General features: G+C 45.4%; 1 protein-coding gene across 7 annotated transcripts in view; it reads left to right on the top strand.

Moving 5' to 3' along the window:
- The window catches only part of TBC1D1 (TBC1 domain family member 1), a 216,615-nt gene that overhangs the window by 75,964 nt on the left and 122,774 nt on the right, over window positions 1-17,877 (top strand). For 3 of the 7 annotated variants that reach the window (XM_080645399.1, XM_080645400.1, XM_080645398.1), the window contains exon 1: window positions 2,274-2,467. The exons of the other annotated variants lie outside the window; for them this stretch is intronic. In XM_080645399.1, coding sequence (XP_080501525.1) covers window positions 2,438-2,467 — 30 coding nt within the window. In that variant the 5' untranslated portion in view covers window positions 2,274-2,437. Of the gene's footprint in view, window positions 1-2,273; window positions 2,468-17,877 lie in introns of those variants that run through there. 7 annotated transcript variants of the gene reach the window in all.

Raw genomic sequence — 17,877 nt, 5'->3', positions numbered from 1 at the left:
ATTTGGTGTTAGAGCTCCACACCTTACAAATCTACCCTGTGGAAAGGCACTTAGGTGCCCATGAAATGAGTGATTTTGCCCAGTCCTGGACCAGGGAGACCTGGAGCAGCGGGAGACCTCTGTGAGTCTAAAAGATATGTCAGCTTTAGGCAAGTTCAGACCAAGTTCTGCAAGGGCCTCCACTGTATGTGTATATGTGGATTCAGGTTTAAACAAATGAAGTTTTTGTTTAAAAGCTTCCCTATTTCACCTACACACTATCCCGTTGTACTGTATTACATTCCTGATTTGGTCTGAATTCAATTTTTTTTTTTTTTTTTTTGGTAAGAAGTGCAATTTTTATTCTCCTAAATTTAATGAAAAAAATGTTTGGGTTTTTTTGCTTCCCCACCTCCTACGCAAGTAGCAGAAAATGGATCTGAATCAGTTAGAGGTAATTCAGGTTTCTTTAGTCAATTTCGGGCTCCTCTCATTCTCTCCCCACTGTTGCTTCTAAGTTCTGAGCATTCCTGTAAAGCTGAGGGATGGAGTGTTGGAGTATGATGATGTTTGTCATCAGTCCAGCTTGCTCCACCGGGTCCCCAGCTGCCCATCCACTCCCATCAAAACTATGTTGTTGCCTAGGAACTCTCGAGATTTCTCTCTAGCTCAGCTAGTTCACACCATTCCAAGGACACAGGACAGTTTTAGCTGCCTTCTTAGGGGGTTGTTTGTCAGTAATTTATGATGATGATTATTATTAGACCAATGTCAATAAATCTCACATACAAGTGCATTCTCAAACTTTAATGTGCTACCTGGACTCATGGTGAAATGAAGGCTCTGACTCAGTAGATCTGGATTAGGTCAGGGCCTGCATTTCTAACAAATTGTCAGGTGATATCCAGGCTGCTGGTCTTTGATTTTAATGGAGCTCTCAGCCTCCATCTCTTCCACTTGCTCTGGGAAGTGATGTGGTAACAGGGAGAGATGTGGTTAAATGACTACAAATGCACTCCCCTTTTCTACCTTTTAATTTCTTTAGGGAATATCTCTGCTTAAAAGAATAAAAGAAAACCACTTCCCGAGGATGCTTCTAAGGCTATTTTCAATTATCCAGATACTTCTGTTAGAATGATATCACTTTTGAACCCCCCCCCCCCATGCCTTTATCCTTTACCTTATTCCCATGCACCCCACTGGGAAGGAGAATAAAAGGACCACCATGATGCAGCAAGAAACCGAGGCAGAGACCCAGGGCCTGCAAGGAACTGAATCCTGAAAACAGCTAGTGAGTGACAGAGAAAGGGGACCCTTCAGTCCCAGCCCCGTCTTGAGGTGCCTGCAGCCCCAGCTAACAGCAATCGCAAGAGAGACCTTGAGCCAGAAACTGTTGTTTTAAGCGTCTCAGATTTGGGGTATTTTGTAACTGAGCAATAGAAAACTAATATACCCACCTAACTCAGATGCCAGGCATTTGGGGAATATCATTAAAAGGGCTTACTAACCTATCATGAAGATAATGCACAATTGATATGACAAAAGGAAAGAGAAGTGAAATTCTTGGGCTGGGGTGGCCCATTGGAACTCAGTGAGTGGCTCAGCATGCATGACACATGCATCCGCTATGAGACCTTTGGCCTTTTTAATTTTATTTGTTTTTTCAACGTGGAACTCTCGGGTGTCTGGGTTTGAAACTCAATCTAACCTTTGTAGCTATAAACTGACTACTACACTTGTCTTATCATCTCGCCCTGGAAGAGAACTGGTGAAACCAACGTTTCTCCCGTCGCTACAACCTGGGCTGGCAGGAGCTGGAGGCTCTTTTCCTCCGCCCTTTTCTAGTCTCAATAGCCGAGTTGTCTGACTCTGAGAAAACCACCTTCGATTACATAAAGGTTATTAGGAGCTGGGGAAACACTGGTCCTTTTGTTACCAGCAATCTCCCGACTTTAGGGGTGGGGGTAACCCCTGGAAAGTTGGGCGGGCTTTGTGTTCTCTCCAACTCTGGGGCTCCGATCAAACCTCAGAGACAGGGATTTCTAGTCTAGAAAGCCGCGTCCCTAGCGTTCAGGGTTTGGACTCCTCCTCCTCCCCGAGCTGCGCGCGGGGCAGCCCAGAGCAGGGGGACCCTGCGCCTCCCAACTTCCCGCCGCGAGCCCGAGCCAGCGGGTGGGGGTGGGGGGTGAGGGCGGGGCTGGCGCTCCCCCTCCCCCGTCCCTCCCCGCGTTGTCCCCACCCACTTCCCTTTCTGGGTCGGGCAGTCCCGCGGGCGCGACCCTCCAGGCAGTGACGCGTGGGGAGGAGCCCGCCGCCACCTCCTCAGCCGCCGTCAGCGCGGGGGAGCCATGCCCGCGCCCCGCTGCGCCCGGAGCCCGCCCCCGGCTGTCCGCCGCTCCACGAGCTGGCGGCGGGAGTGAGCGGGAGCGGCGGGCGAGGAGCAGCAGCCCGGCCCGCAATGTCACCATTGTTCAGCTGGGTGGCCAAGGTAGGCGGCGTCCGTTACCGTAGCAGACGGCCCTGGGAGCTGGTGTCCCGGCGGGCGCGGTCCTGGGAACAGTTGTAACTGTCAGGCCTTCGGGGGTCCGGAGCGTGGGGAGCGTTAGTGGCCGGGGTCCGACTGAGCCGGGCCGCCCGCGGCGGGGGCGCCCCGCAGCCCCGGGTCCTCGGGGAGAGCGGCCAGTGCATCCCAGGTCGTTGTCCTGGTGGTTCTCATTCATTCGTGTCCGTCTCGGTGGAGCAAAGGGGCAAGTGGTGTCACGCCCATTTCACAGATGGGGAGAATGAGGCTGCCCACGGGGACCCAGGGGTTCGCTCCTGGCGATCAGCTGTTCTGGCCCTGCTGTCCCTCCCTCCCCACCTTGGACTCACCGCCTGGTGTTTCCTGGCTTGGGGGCCCGTGTATCATCCTCCTGGATCTCGGTGTGTGATTGGTTGCCTGGGATGGTACACTAAGGATGTCCACGAGGCTGATGAACTCAGTGCACCCAGAGGGTGCCTGTCTTTTGTTTTTAACTCCCTGGTTTCAAAAGCAAGGTTTCTGAAGTCTGAGTCTTAAGCGTCAGTTCTTTGCTCTCTAGTTCCTTAAAGTTTTATTTTCAGGTCGTTGGCGCCTTCAGAATGACCGAGAGTTACAAATCCAGAGCAGTTTCACTACTGCTAAAAGGAAGCGATAGGAGGAGGTTTCCAGAGTTCCCACCAGCCTGAGAACACAGTAACAGACAGAATAATGCCCCCCGGAGTACCAGGTGTTTGTGTGTTTTGAATGTTGCATCCCTCACAGCCTCTAGGGCCAGCAGGGCAATGGGGCATCTTTCTCGGTCCCCAGGACCCCTCCCTTTGCTAGCACCTTAGCAGGGCTGCTCCCTGGGTATGGCAGGTTGAGTAATAAGCTCACATTGAGAAAACCCCTTAGCCATTCTGTGACCCTTTATGGATACTAGTTAGGTGGTCGTTCTAGCTCTAGTTATGATGCAACGCTTTAGAGTGTTATTTGAAAGTACATTTCTATGAGTACCTGTTAATGAGGCAGGTAAGGCTTTGCCTGTCATTTAGGTTTTAATAAAATGGAGACACAGAAACCGAATGAGATTAGTTATTAGACAGGTGCTATGTCCTATTCCATCACTGAAGCCTCAGAGAATCTTCACTTCCTGAAACACAGCTGGTGGGAAAATGAAATGACAAAAAAGTTTTGAATCATCACTTTTTGCTAAAGAAAAATTGATAATGTCCAGATTTTCTGATTTGAATTGACAGCTAATATAATGGCTTTTATAAATAATGCTAATTTTTAAAAATGGTATTATGTAGTTTAAAAAGTAATTCACGCTGTGTGGTCTGGTTATATTTTACTTAGTCTAGGTTGAGGATTTGAATCTATTTTTATATATTTATGCTCTAAGGCCAAAAGGAGAAAAAAAATTGGAACTCATGTTTTTTAATTTTAAAATCAATAAGAAGTAAATCTAAAAAAAAAAACAAAAACAAAAAACCCAACATATTGTCAGTACTGTTTGATAGTTTTATTTACTTTTCCAAAATGTATTTAATAAAATACTTTTCTCTATGTGAGTGGGATGGATTTTGTAGTTTACATTGGCCTGCGGAGGTGACAGTGAGAACACCAGACCCCAAAACCTTATTTAAAATAATAATAATAATAATGACTTTTATAAGGATTGTCAGCCAACTAGCAACACTTTTAAAAAGCTTATGTAAATGAACTATATGTTAATAATTGGATCTAAATTCTGAATCATGTTATTCCAAAGTTATTTAAACTGCAGAACAAAACCAACAACAAACTGAATTGTTTTTGGAGCAAATTTTACAGTTGTCAGCATAATTTTTAAAAATATTTTTACTTTATATTTTATTTCTTGTAGATGGTGTGCTATTATAAATCGCATCCTGAAATTGATTTTTATAGACAATATGTTATTCTGTAAGAGCTTTTAGACTATGAAAGTTTATTTATTGGGGCTATAGATTATAAGGTGACTTTCTATGGAATTTGGTTTTCAGTTTAGAGAAGTCATTAACACACTTTGCATTATAGATTAGGGAATGTTTTAAAAGCAGAAACAAGAGGCACAGATAATGCACACAATGTGCATAATCCCCAAGTGCATTTATATTTGGTTTTAGAATGACCCTTCAAAAACACACAAGTGCATATAGCACACACCTGACATCTAATTTTATTTTCAATTTTGACCTTTGCAAACTGCACCTCAACAGCTGGTAGGAAAGGGGAGTGGGTGTAACTAGGAGCAGATGGATACCTGAACATGAACTTGTTTTTCTTGGGTGATGCATTAATATTACATGACTGTTTACAGTGAGCAATTTTATGGTGTAAGAATAAAGCCAAAACAGGGAAGAATTTTATTTCAAAGAGATTATCTGTTAAAAAAAGAAAACAATAATATGCTTTTTTTTTTGGTTTGTTTTATATTGGGCATGACCTGGAACATTAAAGCAGGCATGCATTGTATCACAAACAGGGCCCGGTTATATAGAGGTGTGGTTTCTTGATTAGTCTCCCTTTGGGAGCACTTGAGTGTTTTTACATAGATTATAAGTAAAAACAAACCTCTCAAGCTTTGTGATGTTCATACTAAACCAATACTCCAGCAACCTGGCAGTTTAGAGTATTTCTATGCCTCCATATATCAGTTGGTGAAGACTTAACCGCAGCAGAACTGCCAGGCGACTTTCTGAATTGCACCTGCCTGTAAAGATTATAGCTAAGATTATTGCTAGTACCTCAGATTAGCGGATTATAAATATATATGTCCATTTATCAGGTAAAATGGAAAATGGGACCTAAATACAGTCAAATTTGCTGTGTTCTCAAATCCAAGTGCAGTTTCATATAGTTTAGGCCTTGTATTAAGTTATTTTCCAGTGCTCATGTATTTATTCAGCAGATGTTTATTGGGTGCCTTCTGTGTACCAGGCCCTGCTCACGCCCTGGGGAGTTAGTTCACTTTGCCCAATGGGTTTAGCCTTTAAAAAATGGACACTGAAGTTTCGTAAGCCAAATACTTAAAAATGCATTAGGGAAGGAATGAAACCTTCTGTAAAACAAACAATCGATTACTAATAGATATTTTATGTAATACCAGGTTTCTCATATTTTGGCCTTGCTTAAAACATAGTTTTGCAGCCATTATTCATTTAATGTCATTCAACAAAATGTTTTTGATGCAAAAAAAAAAAAAGTAAAAAATTGTTTTTGATGCAGATATTTATGGAGCACCTACTATGTGTCAGGTACTGTTTGAAGAACTGGAGATTAAGTAGTGAATAAGGCAGACCTAGTCCCATGTTTTTATGGAGCTTGAATGCTAGATAGGAGAGACAGCTAGAAGAAGTAGGCTAACAGATGACCAAGGTAATTTCAGATGGTGGTGAGTGCCAGGAAGTAAACAAGGCAGTTTGATAGAGTGACTGGGGCCTGGGGTGGCGAGGAAGTGACATTTCATCAGCGTGGGTAAGGGGGCACTAAACATGGTCCAGGCAGAGGGAGCAGCAGGGACCTTGCAAGGCCTGGAGGTGGCACCAGGTGGGCCTGTTGAAGCAGTAGGAAGAAGGCAGGTAGACCCTGAAGCCAGAGGGGTAATCTGGGCCAGACCATTAAGGCTCTGCAGGTGCCACACAGGTTTGGATTTTCTTTACAGTGCAATGGAAGCCATTAGAGGGTGTAAAAGAATGGGGGTGACCTCAGGCCCTGGAAGCAGATAGACTGTTGTTCGGGCAAGAGGTGATGGTGGGGCTGGGACTTGGGGAGTGAGGAAGGAGCGCCAGTGGATACATAATCGTGCTTTATCTTCTGAGATGATGTGACCCAGTGGCTTTGCTATCTTGTTTGTCTGAGGTTGCTGCAAATGACCAGGCAGCTAATTACTTCTGCGTTGAGTATAAGTGCAGCATGTCCTTTGTTGAGCTGCTTCTAACCACGGCTTTCAGGCGCAGCTGTGCCCAGTCACGGGGCTTATTTATTTATTTACCTCTGAGGTTTTCTGCAGACTGGAGCAGCCCACCTCGGGTGCCTTGGATCAGTTGGACTCGCCTTTCTGTTAGCACAGCACACAGCAGCCTCCCTATAAGGTGTGATCTGACTAGCGGCCCAGTGGTCGGCAAACTGGGGCTCGCGAGCCACATGCGGCTCTTTGGCCCCTTGAGTGTGGCTCTTCCACAAAATACCACAGCCTGGGCGAGTCTGTTTTGAAGAAGTGGCGTTAGAAGAAGTTTAAGTTTAAAAAATTTGGCTCTCAAGAGAAATTTCAATCGTTGTACTGTTGATATTTGGCTCTGTTGACTAATGAGTTTGCCGACCACTGGACTAGCCAGTGTTCAGGCAGCAATTCCTCAAGTCAGTCCCATGTTGGTATGTCCTAGCTTTATGTGATGGGTTATTTAAAAATAATATATTAAAAGGCTTTTTCTCTCCTGTAGACTTATATGACTTTTAATTAGTGGATGTTTGAGTTTAATAAAGAGGGGAAACTTGTTGTCAGAGTTAAACCTTCCCTAGAATTTGAAAAATTTGCTGACTTTGCTCAGCAAAGCTAATGTGGCCCCAAATGAGATTTCAGCTGAGAACCTGGGGGCATGTTTGTCTGGCGGTGGTAGTAGCTCCTCTTGGCTTTGGGGGCCCAGGGAGGTTTTGCTAAGAGAGAATGGAGAAAAGCAGGGATAGGAACTCCGCCTCACCCACAAGCCCAGAGCAGTGCTCCTAAAGAGAAAAAAGCAAACGTTAGTTTGTTTTCCACATTCCCTAAACCGATCTTAGCCTATGTGTGCCTCTGCCCCATCTTTCACCCCTTCCCGGAAACATCTCCGATCATTCATTCATTCATTCACTCATTCATTCGTTCATTCGCTGAATTGTACTACACATGGTAGAAGATAAGTCCTAGGGCATGACCTCTGCCCTGTGGGAGCTGCTCTGCAAGGGGAGGTTAGACCACCTGCCAGCTGGGCTGTGGCCTGGGAGAGAAGGGAGGCTCTGGCCCCGCGTGAAGGTGGTCAAAGAGGAGTCACCCAAGGGTGGCAGGCAGTTGGAGTAGCACGTGCAGAGGAAGGCCTGCAAGCACGTGGGAGGAGCCTCAGGTACAGGCTGCTGGTCAGGCTGGAAGGAGAGTCCGCTATAGGGAATAGCAGAGGGTGAGACTGGCCAGGGGAGCAGGGGCCAGGATGCACGTGGCACACAGACCCCTTCAGAGGAGCTGGCATTTTATCCTGGGCAGTGGGGATCCCTGTAGGGACTAAAGCAGATCTTTGCCCAGACTCTCGTAGCCACATAGTCCATTCCGTGTGAGGCCTTGAGTTACAGTTATTTGAATATTTTATCTCTCCTCCTAGCCCGTAAGCCCCATGAAAACAGAGGTGGTGTTGTGTTTTATGCCAGTACATACAGATCACTTGGGCATCTTGTTCAAATGCAGTTCTGCTTTAGAAGGTCTGGGATGGAACCCAAGGTCCTGCATTTGCAACAAGCACCCTGGCGATGTTGGTGCTGCTGGTCTGGGGACCACACTTGGCGTTCTTACTGTCTGTGTTTTCTGTTACAGCTACCTTTAGACATAGGAGTTGCTAATTTTTTTTTTCTAAACTAATGCCATGATTTCAGGTTAGTTCCTTGTATCTTCTGGGAGGATAACAGTATAAATTAATGAAATAAAACTTAAAATCAACAGTAACCTTGAAGTTGGGTGTCTGGGAAACAGGAGTGGAAGGAAGATTTTACACTGTGTGCTCTTGCACCTTTAAAAAAAATTGAACTTTTTACATATTAACTCTTTAGTTTATTGAAATTTAAAAATACATTGCCAGCCTTTCTTTTTTTTTCAGTATATTTAACTTTACCTCAAATACCATTAGGATACTAACAGAGTAGTAATCAGATTATTATTAAATAAATAGACTCATTGTCCCCCCCTCTCATTTTTAAGTAGACTTTTAAAAAGAGCAATTATAGGTTTCACAGCAAAATTAAGCAGAAGGTTCAGAGATTTCCCGTAGATCCTCTGTTCCCGCACATGCATAACCTCCCCCGTTAACCATATCCCCAACCACGCTGGTACGTTTGTTACAGTTGCTAAACCTGCACTGACATAGTATGATTATTACCCAAGTCTACAGTTCATTCTTGGTGTTGTATATTCTGTGTGTTTGGACAAGTGTATAATGACATGTAGTATATACCAAAAAGCTCCACTGTCCTAAAAATCCTCCGTGCCCTGCCTGTTCATCTCTTCCTCCCCTCACCCCCTGGCAACCACTGACCTTTATCATTTTGCCTTTTCCGGAATGTCATATAGTTGGAATCATAAAGTATGTATCTTTTTCAGATTGGCTTTCACTTAGCAATGTACATTTAAGTTTCTTTTGTGTCTTTCCATGGCTTGATTGCTCCCTTTTTAGTGCTGAATAATATTCCCTTGTCTGGATGGACCAAGTTTATCTGTTCATCTATAGAAGGACATCTTAGTTGCTTCCAAGTTTTGACAATTATGAATAAGCGGCTTTAAACATCTGTGAGCAGGTTTTTGTGTGGATATAAGTTTTCACCTCCTTTGGGTAAATGCCAGGGAGCACAGTTGCTGGATCATACGGTAAGAATATGTGTAGTTTTAAATAGACTTTTTAAAAGAGCAATTATAGGTTTCGCGGCAGCTGTGGGAGATGGGGTACGAGTGTATAATGTATCTCTTCTCTTTTAATACGGGAGCTTGATTTTTCTCAGAAGAACATCAGCTGTCAAGCTGCCTACCAAAGTGGCTGTAACATTTGCTTCCCACCAGCAGTGACAGGGAGTTCTGTTGCTCCACATCCTCACCTGCATTTGGCCTCGTCAGATTGTGGCCATTCTAATAGTCGTGTGGTGGTGTCTCATTGTTGCTTTAATTTGCATTTCCCTGATGACATATGATGTAGAGTTACCCCCTCCCCTTTCTTTTGGTTGTTAACTTATAATGAGTAAAAATAATAAATTAGTCCTTTTAAATTTTATTTTATCATACACAGTGATATTCAGGACCATCTATAAAACAGAAAAGCAATACTTTATATTGGTTATATTTGTGAATCTAAACAAGTATCCCTAATTTCCCATTATTTCTATTATCTCAGATTTTACTCTTGGAAGAGTGATGAACCAGCAGCCTTCTGCACTATTTGTTAGGTTTATAAGAAAGACATAATGGGAAAAATTTTTTTTTAGTGTTCATGTACTTTGGTACCTTTCCTGCAAATTATTTTTATATCTGTCAGGTGTTATAATGGAATTAAATTCACAGGCTTTGTTTAGTTACTTTGGGTAACTTTGCTGAGCCTGTTTTCTCATCAAGTATATTCTGTATTTATCTTAAAAAAAAGAAAGTAGATCCTGTTTCAAAATTGAATAATGCCAAAGTGTGCTTAGGAAATGGTGAAGAACAGTAGTGACTCTAAGTTGTTTAAAACATGGTTGACTTTGTGATTTAAGTCCATGGCTTAGTGCATGTGTGGTGCTGGGCACCGTGGCTCCAGAGATGAGCCGGCCATGGGCCCAGCCTTCACGCAGCTTGTCATCTAGCAGGGAGAAGGCACCCAGGAAGATAGTAAATGTGATAATACAGGTGCATGCAGAGGGAATCACTCAGCTGGGGCTTCCGGGGAGACCTTTGAAGGAGGTGAGGTCTGAGCTACGTCTTTAAGAGAAAGATGATTGAGTTGATGGGTCAGGCGTCCTCAAACTATGGCCCACGGGCCACATGCGGCCCGCCGAGGACATTTATCCGGATCATCGGGGGCCGCTGCCTGTCCTGCTTAGCAGCCGACTCATCCCGGGCCCGCAGTGCGCATAGGAATTTGTTCATAGTTTTTTTTTTTAAACTATAGTCCGGCCCTCCAACGGTCTGAGGAACAGTGAACTGGCCCCCTGTTTAAAAAGTTTGAGGACCCCTGATAGATTGTGGAAAGGAATAAGAAATACTGGTGGTGGTTTTCCAGCATGTTTTGGAATTATTCAGGGTTGCTTTCCAACTCTGTTTGCCTTGTTTTTGAGACCAGTGATTTTTAACCTGGGGGAAGGCACATCAGGTTAGAGAAATTACCCAGTTACAGGGAGATTTGTAGTTAACAAAAGGCCCTATCTTTCATCCCAGCACACCCTAGGGTGCGCACACACAAACACAGGCACACACCCCAGTAGTTGTGGTTAGCCTGGTGGTGGTCATGTCGCTGTTACCAGAATGTAATCTTGAGTGTAATTCCATTGGCTGTTTTCTACATGAGGGAACTGAGACCCAGAGCAATGACGTAATTACATTTGAACAATCACACAACTGGTTTGTGGCAGAACTGAAACCCAAGTTCTTGGACCCCTGGTTTTTGCATATCTTGTTCATGTTGCCCTGCTCACTTCTTGTTTGTGCTTTGTCTCTAAAGTATGTCCCTAAAGTCAAAAGTGTGTGTGTCTGTCAAGCAATATATTGTATTTCAGAATACTTGATGTGGTCACTCGTGTCTACACAAGTGCACTTCAGCGTGGGTCGAGGTGCCTGCAAGGAAGAGGGCAAAGAAAGGAAGCCTGACGCTGGGCATCTGTCTGTTGGGAGGATGGGTGGAGATCCTCGGACATGGGAAGGTGTCATAAATGCCAAGAGCCGGGGAGGCCTAGCTGTGTGATCTGTGTGCGGGAAGAAGCCAGGGCCCGAGTGTGGAAGAGAATGGAAGCTGTGGGAGTCCAGCGTGGCTCCTAGTGTTGGGCTGCAGTGGCCCTCCGGTTTTCACTTAGTGTTCCCATTTCCAGGAGGGTGGCCTGTGGGAGGTGGGGTAGGAGTGTCTAATGTATCTCTCCTCTTCTGATTTGGGAGGTTGAGTTTGTGCAGAAAACATCAGCTGCAAAGAGGATTTAACTGGAGGAAAAATTACATTAGGGTAAATACAACAATGGGAAAAAAAGAGATAATTATGTTTTGGCGCACTTAATATGTGCCAGTTGTTATGTTGGAAGTAGTCAACTTCCAAATAATGGTGGAAGAGATCATATTATTCCTGCCTCCTGTATTTTTGGGAAAAGGAGTGTGAGGAAACTGAAGTTCAGAGGTTAGGTAACATGGAGCTGTTAAGATTCAAGCTTGAATTGTCTGGCTTTATATTTACACTAGAGGCCCGGTGCACGAAATTCGTGCAGGGGGTGTGTGTCCCTCAGCCCAGCCTGCACCGTCTCCAATCTGGGACCCCTTGAGGGATGTCGGACTAACCGTTTAGGCCCGATTCCAATAGGATCGGGCCTAAACAGGCAGTCGGACATCCCTCTCACAATCCAGGACTGCTGGCTCCCAACTGCTCGCCTGCCTGCCTTCCTGATTGCCTCTAACTGCTTCTGCCTGTCAGCCTGATCACCCCCTAACCACTCCCCTGCCAGCCTGATTGATGCCTAACTGCTCCCCTGCCGGCCTGTTTGCCCCTAACTGCCCTCCCCTGCAGGCCTGGTCACCCCTAACTGCCCTCCCCTGCAGGCCTGGTCACCCCTAACTTCCCTCCCCTGCAGGCCTGGTCCCCCCCCAACTGCTTTCCCCTGCAGGCCTGGGTTCCCCCCCCAACTGCCCTTCTCTGCAGGCCTGGTTGCCCCCAACTTCCCTTCTCTGCTGGCCTCATCACCCCTAAATGCCCTCCTCTGCAGGCTTGATTGCCCCCAACTGCCCTCCCTTGCAGACCTGGTCCCTCCCAACTGTCCTCCCCTGCTGGCCATCTTGTGTCCACATGGGGGCAGCCATCTTGTGTATTGGAGTGATGGTCAATTTGCACATTACTCTTTTATTAGATAGGATAAAGGCCTGGTGCACGGGTGGGGGCCAGCTGGTTTGCCCTGAAGGGTGTCCCGGATCAGGGTGGGAGTTCCCTTGGGGCGTGGGGTGGCCTGGGCGAGGGGCCTGTGGTGGTTTGCAGGCCGGCCACGCCCCTCAGCGACCCAAGCGGAGGCCCTGGTATCTGGGATTTATTTATCTTCTATAATTGAAACTTTGTAGCCTTGAGCAGAGGCCAAGGCAGGCCAGGGCTGCGGAAGCTTGGCTTCTTCCATCGCCGGGGCAACCCAAGCCTCCTGCTCTCTCTAGCTCTGTGGCTGCCGCCATTTTTGCTGGGATTTATTTATCTTCTATAATTGAAACTTTGTAGCCTTGACCGTAGGGCCGGCCAGGGCGGCAGGGAAGCTTGGCTTCCTCCATTTCTGGGGAAACGCAAGCCTCCTGCTTGCTGCAGCTCTGTGGCTGCAGCCATCTTTGTTGGGTTAATTTGCATACTCGCTCCTGAATGGCTGGTGGGCGTCGCTTGTGGGTGTAACGGAGGTAGGTAAATTTGCATATTACTCATTTATTAGATAGGATTTTATCTGTTGTACCTATGCTATCTTTGTAATAAAGGGATTACAATACAGGTTCAGAATATGGGACAGGGTGGTCAGAACTTTGAAAAATATCTTTCCCACAAAGAAACTTTTCTCCCTTAGGTGAGGGGCATAAAATGAATAACTAACCTGCTTTTTAAAATAGGTGTGCAATATTGAGAGAGAGAGTTAAACATCCATCAGCTCCCTCCTGCGCACCCCCTACTGGGGATCCAGGCGGAGCTGTGCACTGACCTGGAATTGAGCCAGGACATTTCAGTGCACTGGATGACACCCACCCAACTAAGGTACACGGTGAAAGCAGAGTTTATTCCTGTATTTTTATTTATTAATTATTATTTTCTGCACCAACAACTCTAAAACTATATTTCCTACACTCTACATTTTCCTTCTGCCCTTTTGTAATCCCTCTTTATGACTTTCCCACTCTTACTTGCAATCATTCATTTTCCGTTCTTTACAGTAGATTAGTTCATATTTTTCATAATTTTATAGGCACTATAAGGTGTGTACTCTTTAACAAATACCCGTTTAAAAAAAATAAGTAAAAATAGGTGTGCAATATTGAAGCGATACAGGAAGTAGAACTAATAATATTTGAATCCCTGAATTTCATGATGTTCTTAATTAGCGGGAAAAGAAAACAGGAAATAAGTGGAAAAATCACTGGTAGGAAAATCGAAAACAGGTCAAGATTGTGGGGAGGTTAGGGGCACTTGGGATAGACTGAAAGAGTTCAGTTTTGAGATGACCATAAACCTGAGTTTTCTCTTTTCTTGTTTACTTGAGTTGGGAGCTTCAGGGTTTGTTCACTTATTATCTGGCATTCTTTTCAAAGTACCACGAAACCACGCTGCATCGTTATTCAGCTTCTCCGGAAAATTTTCCCAGTGTTAAGAGTCTATTCTGAGTAGGCTCTCCAGAGAATGTGACCACAGTGGACGTTTGCTCCAGCCCGGGGCAGTCCACCAGACAGGAAGTGAAAGGCGTGGGCTGGAGCCCAGGTTTGCCCTGAGTTTGCTGTTGAACCTTGGCCAGATGCCATGGGAATGATGACCATTGCCCTGCTGCCTCTGAGGTAGCGCTGTTTGGGGGTCACATGAGTGATGTGAGTGAGTGTAAACTGCCAGGCACTCATTAGGAAGAGCTTGTCTAGGCCACGTGGTAGGTGCAGCCATATGTTTCCAGTATATTTCTTGACTTATACTCAAGTTATGCCTCCCTGGGCCACAGGCCTTGCTCTGTGAAATGAGGACACTGTGTCGAATGATTGCTATGATTCTTTTCAGTTTGGAGTCTAGGTCTATATTACTTGCATGTCAGGCCCATCATCTTAGATTGTCCACCTCTGATAGGGAAGAGAGGGCCCCTGGAGCCATTGGTCTGGGACACATCTTCTTTCCACCTGTTACCAGGGGAGAAATGACCTCCAGCAAGTCACTTCTCTCTAGGCATGAATGTGTTCATCCACAAAGTGGGGACCATAGCCATCCTCCAGGCTGCGGAACATACTTTGAACAATGCCCGGCTCAGAGAAGCACTAACAAGCTTTGGTGAGCCAGCACTGTCATTGCGGCCACCGCCATCATCATCGTGGAATTTAGGGATAGAGAAGACTTTACAGTTCCTTAATTTCATCTTCCATTTATTTATTTATTTATTTATTGATTGATTGATTGATTGATTGATTGATTGATTAAAAAAAAGGAGCCCTCCAGAGGTGAGGTCACTTTCCCAAAGCTGCAGCTTAGGTGTTCTGACTTAGTCCACAGGTCTTTGCATCACCTGATACTCACTATGATATTTAGAGTCTTCTGTTGTTGGATCACATTCTGCATGAATTAAGCACAAGCCCTGGTTCAGCAGTACAGAGCAAGAGCAAAATGCTTTTGTCAGGCCACAAGCAACGTAGATCAGATGAAGGGAAAATGGGGCAGAGAGAATCCACAGGCCTCTGCCGCCAGCAGCCTCTGTGACCTTGCCCAAGGTTACACTCTGCCTCAAATTCCCCTTCCCTAAAAGGGAGCGGCTGCTCAGCTGTTTTTGAAGTCTTCTTCATCTCTTAAAATACGATGAAGAATTTCTTCGCTTCTATGGCTGTTAAGGTCCAGGAAATACTGTGCTAACCAAAGATGTAGATTCTCCAATTTTGGGAAACTTTAAAAATAGGAAGGAAGTTTATTTGTTTAGCAGAGTCCATAATTGTAGGCTCCTGAAGGCAGAGAATTGACCAAATGGTATTTGGCGGAAGTCTTTTTCACAGGGCGGACCCACAGGAAATGGTCCTTAGGTGAAAACACACTGCGAGGTCTTTGAGACCATATTTGCTTGGAGACATTCGCACAGGCCCATTGTGATGGTCTCTATTGTGTCAGGCCTTTTGTTTTTTCATACATGTAAGTTCCCAAAGTTAAAATATTAGTCATTTGTAAAATTTGACTTTAGAAATACAAACCAAAAGCCCCTTGTACATTGATTATTAAGAAATTAATTGTATAATGAAATAGTGCTAATACATTTACTATGGTCACAACCCTTTTATGGTTCCAGAAATAGCTGTATTTCTTTTTAAAAAAATATTTTTATTGATTTCAGAGAGGAAGGGAGAAGGAGAGTTAGAAGCATCAATGATGAGAGAGAATCATTGATCGGCTGCCTCCTGCACACCCCACACTGGGGATCGAGCCTGCAATCCGGGCATGTGCGCTGACTGGGAATCGAACCGTGACTTCCTGAATCATAGGTCAACGCTCAACCACTGTGCCACGCCGGCCGGGCAAAAATAGCTGTATTTCTGAGTTTCTAGGTGAGGGGAAGGGATTCTCTTCCCATATTTGAAGGTAATAATACATAGGAATTTGTGTTATGCTGGAGTTTCAGTAAAAGCAGCTCTTCAGTTCTACCACCCAATGTTAACGTAGCAGAAAGAACATCATACCAGAGTCTGATTTCGTCAATTCTCCGTCCTCTAAGCGAGCTAAGATTGTGATGGCTGGAACTGTTTCCCCAGGGAAATTCCTCAGTGTGCAAGACCACCAGAGCATGCAATTCTGTTGTAGTTTTGCAATTGCCACACAATGTAGAATAGTCCCATGACATTTCCAACATTCTTGGCCAACAATGCCAGCTTCTCCTTCAAGTTCAGTGTTGATCATGATATTGTGCATCTTCTCTGAGCCAGGCACTTGGGGCATAGGTGCCAGGATGAGAAAGACACACAGTTGCTGTTGCATGGAGGGGAAGGCAGGGGTGTGCTGAGTTACTTACACAGTAGTCCTGCAGTGGAGCGGGCTGAGGGAGATGCAAAACCTCCAAGGAGCCATTTGGGACACAGAGGTAATAATTTTCCAAATGCAGAAAATCCCTCCTGACAATCTCACTGTTGGTTTTAATCAGCGGGGAGAGTCAGGACTGTTTGTACACCGGTAAGTGAACATCGTCCTTCTCAAAACCATTGTTCTCCTGTTGGGAGTAGCCATGTGGTTTGGTTATGGGTGCTAAGAAAGGCCTACAGTGTCCTGGAGCACCTCTCTCTGCAGATTTGGGGTCTATTTAGGTCTCTGACAGTTTTTTTCTTTAATCCTGATTGAATAAACAGGCAGTGGAGACCCCTGGCCCCTCTCAGTGGGGGAAGGGCTCTCAAGCCCTTTGTGCGGAGCCCAGGATGGGCACCAAAGCCCGCATCCCCACATCCCGCCTGCTGTCAAACTTGACAGTGCAAGCCCAGTGAGACCTGGGAGTCTACAAGAAAACCCCAAAGTCCCTGGAAATGTGGGCACCTGCTGCGGTTCTATTTTTTTTAATTTAGTGGGTTTAGACATTTTAGTTTAATAAGTACATTTCAAACCAAAGACTATATTTCTTCCCAGTTAAAAGCAATCATGGGCACCTGGTGTGGTCTAGAAAAAGAGCCCGGAATGGGTGGGTTTTCTGATGAAATGAATAGATTGAATGAGAGGTTCCAGGGTCTCATCCAGGGGCCGAGAAAGAACATTTGGGTGAAGCAGCTACATGAGCAAAGGCATGGAGGTGGAAATTCAAATGAGCAGGAGCCCAGACTTTGTTGGAGTGGAGTCGGTGGATAGGAAACTCATAGGGAAGAGATGGCGGGGGTTCTGAAGGTCAGGCTGGGGTGTTGGCGTTTTGGAAGAGATGAGAGAGAAGCCCTAGGTTTGTGAGTGGCAGGCTGAGGCCCTCAGAGTGTATTTCGGAAGATGAGGCTGTCAGTGGAGAGTGGGATAGGAGGGTAGATACACTGGGAGAGGCCAGGGGCCGCAGGGCTGCCGGTACGGGGTCTTGCTGTAGCTGAATTAAGTACAGGCCTAGACCAGCGCTTGAGGTTTGCGGCTCATTGTGAGAGAGCTGATGGAAAGATGGGGTAAGGAGAGAGAAGAGTAGAAGCCACTTTCCAGGTTTCAAAACGAGTTCCCTAGAAGGCATTTGGGAGTTCAGGAGAAGGGAGAGAAGCCTGTTTTAGGGATTTGGGTGTTTTAAGGTCAAGGTGCCTGAAGTCTGTGATTCTTAAAGAGGTGGTTGGAAATTTGAGTCAAGTGGAGGAAAGAATTCAGAGCTAAAGCTGTAGATTAAGAAATTATTGGAAGGAGACTAGACTTTGGCTGGTGAGTGCACAAGAAATGTGCAGATAATGTAGTGTAGAATTGTACACTTGAAACCTAGATAATTATTGACCAATGTAACCCCAATAAATTCAGTTGTAAAGAAGGAAAAAAAGAGTAAAAAAATAAAAAAATGGATACTTTTCAGCCTTGGGGGAGTGGATGAGACCCCTAGAGAGAGACAGAAAAAGCAGAACGAACCCTCTCCCAAGTTGAGACTTCCGGTGGGGGGGGGGCGGGGGAGGGGGGCAAGTGCCTTTCACTGAACACCTTCTGAAGGAGAGAACCACGGTATTAAGATGGCCTCGCTCCTCCCCTCCCCTTAGGGCTTATCTTTATTTTATTTTTCCTCTTATCCTCGTACATCAAGAGCAG

The sequence above is a fragment of the Plecotus auritus genome, assembly GCF_963455305.1.
Source record: "Plecotus auritus genome assembly, chromosome: 1".
NCBI classification, from domain to species: Eukaryota; Metazoa; Chordata; class Mammalia; order Chiroptera; family Vespertilionidae; genus Plecotus; species Plecotus auritus.
This window is presented reverse-complemented; position numbering and strand designations above follow the sequence as displayed.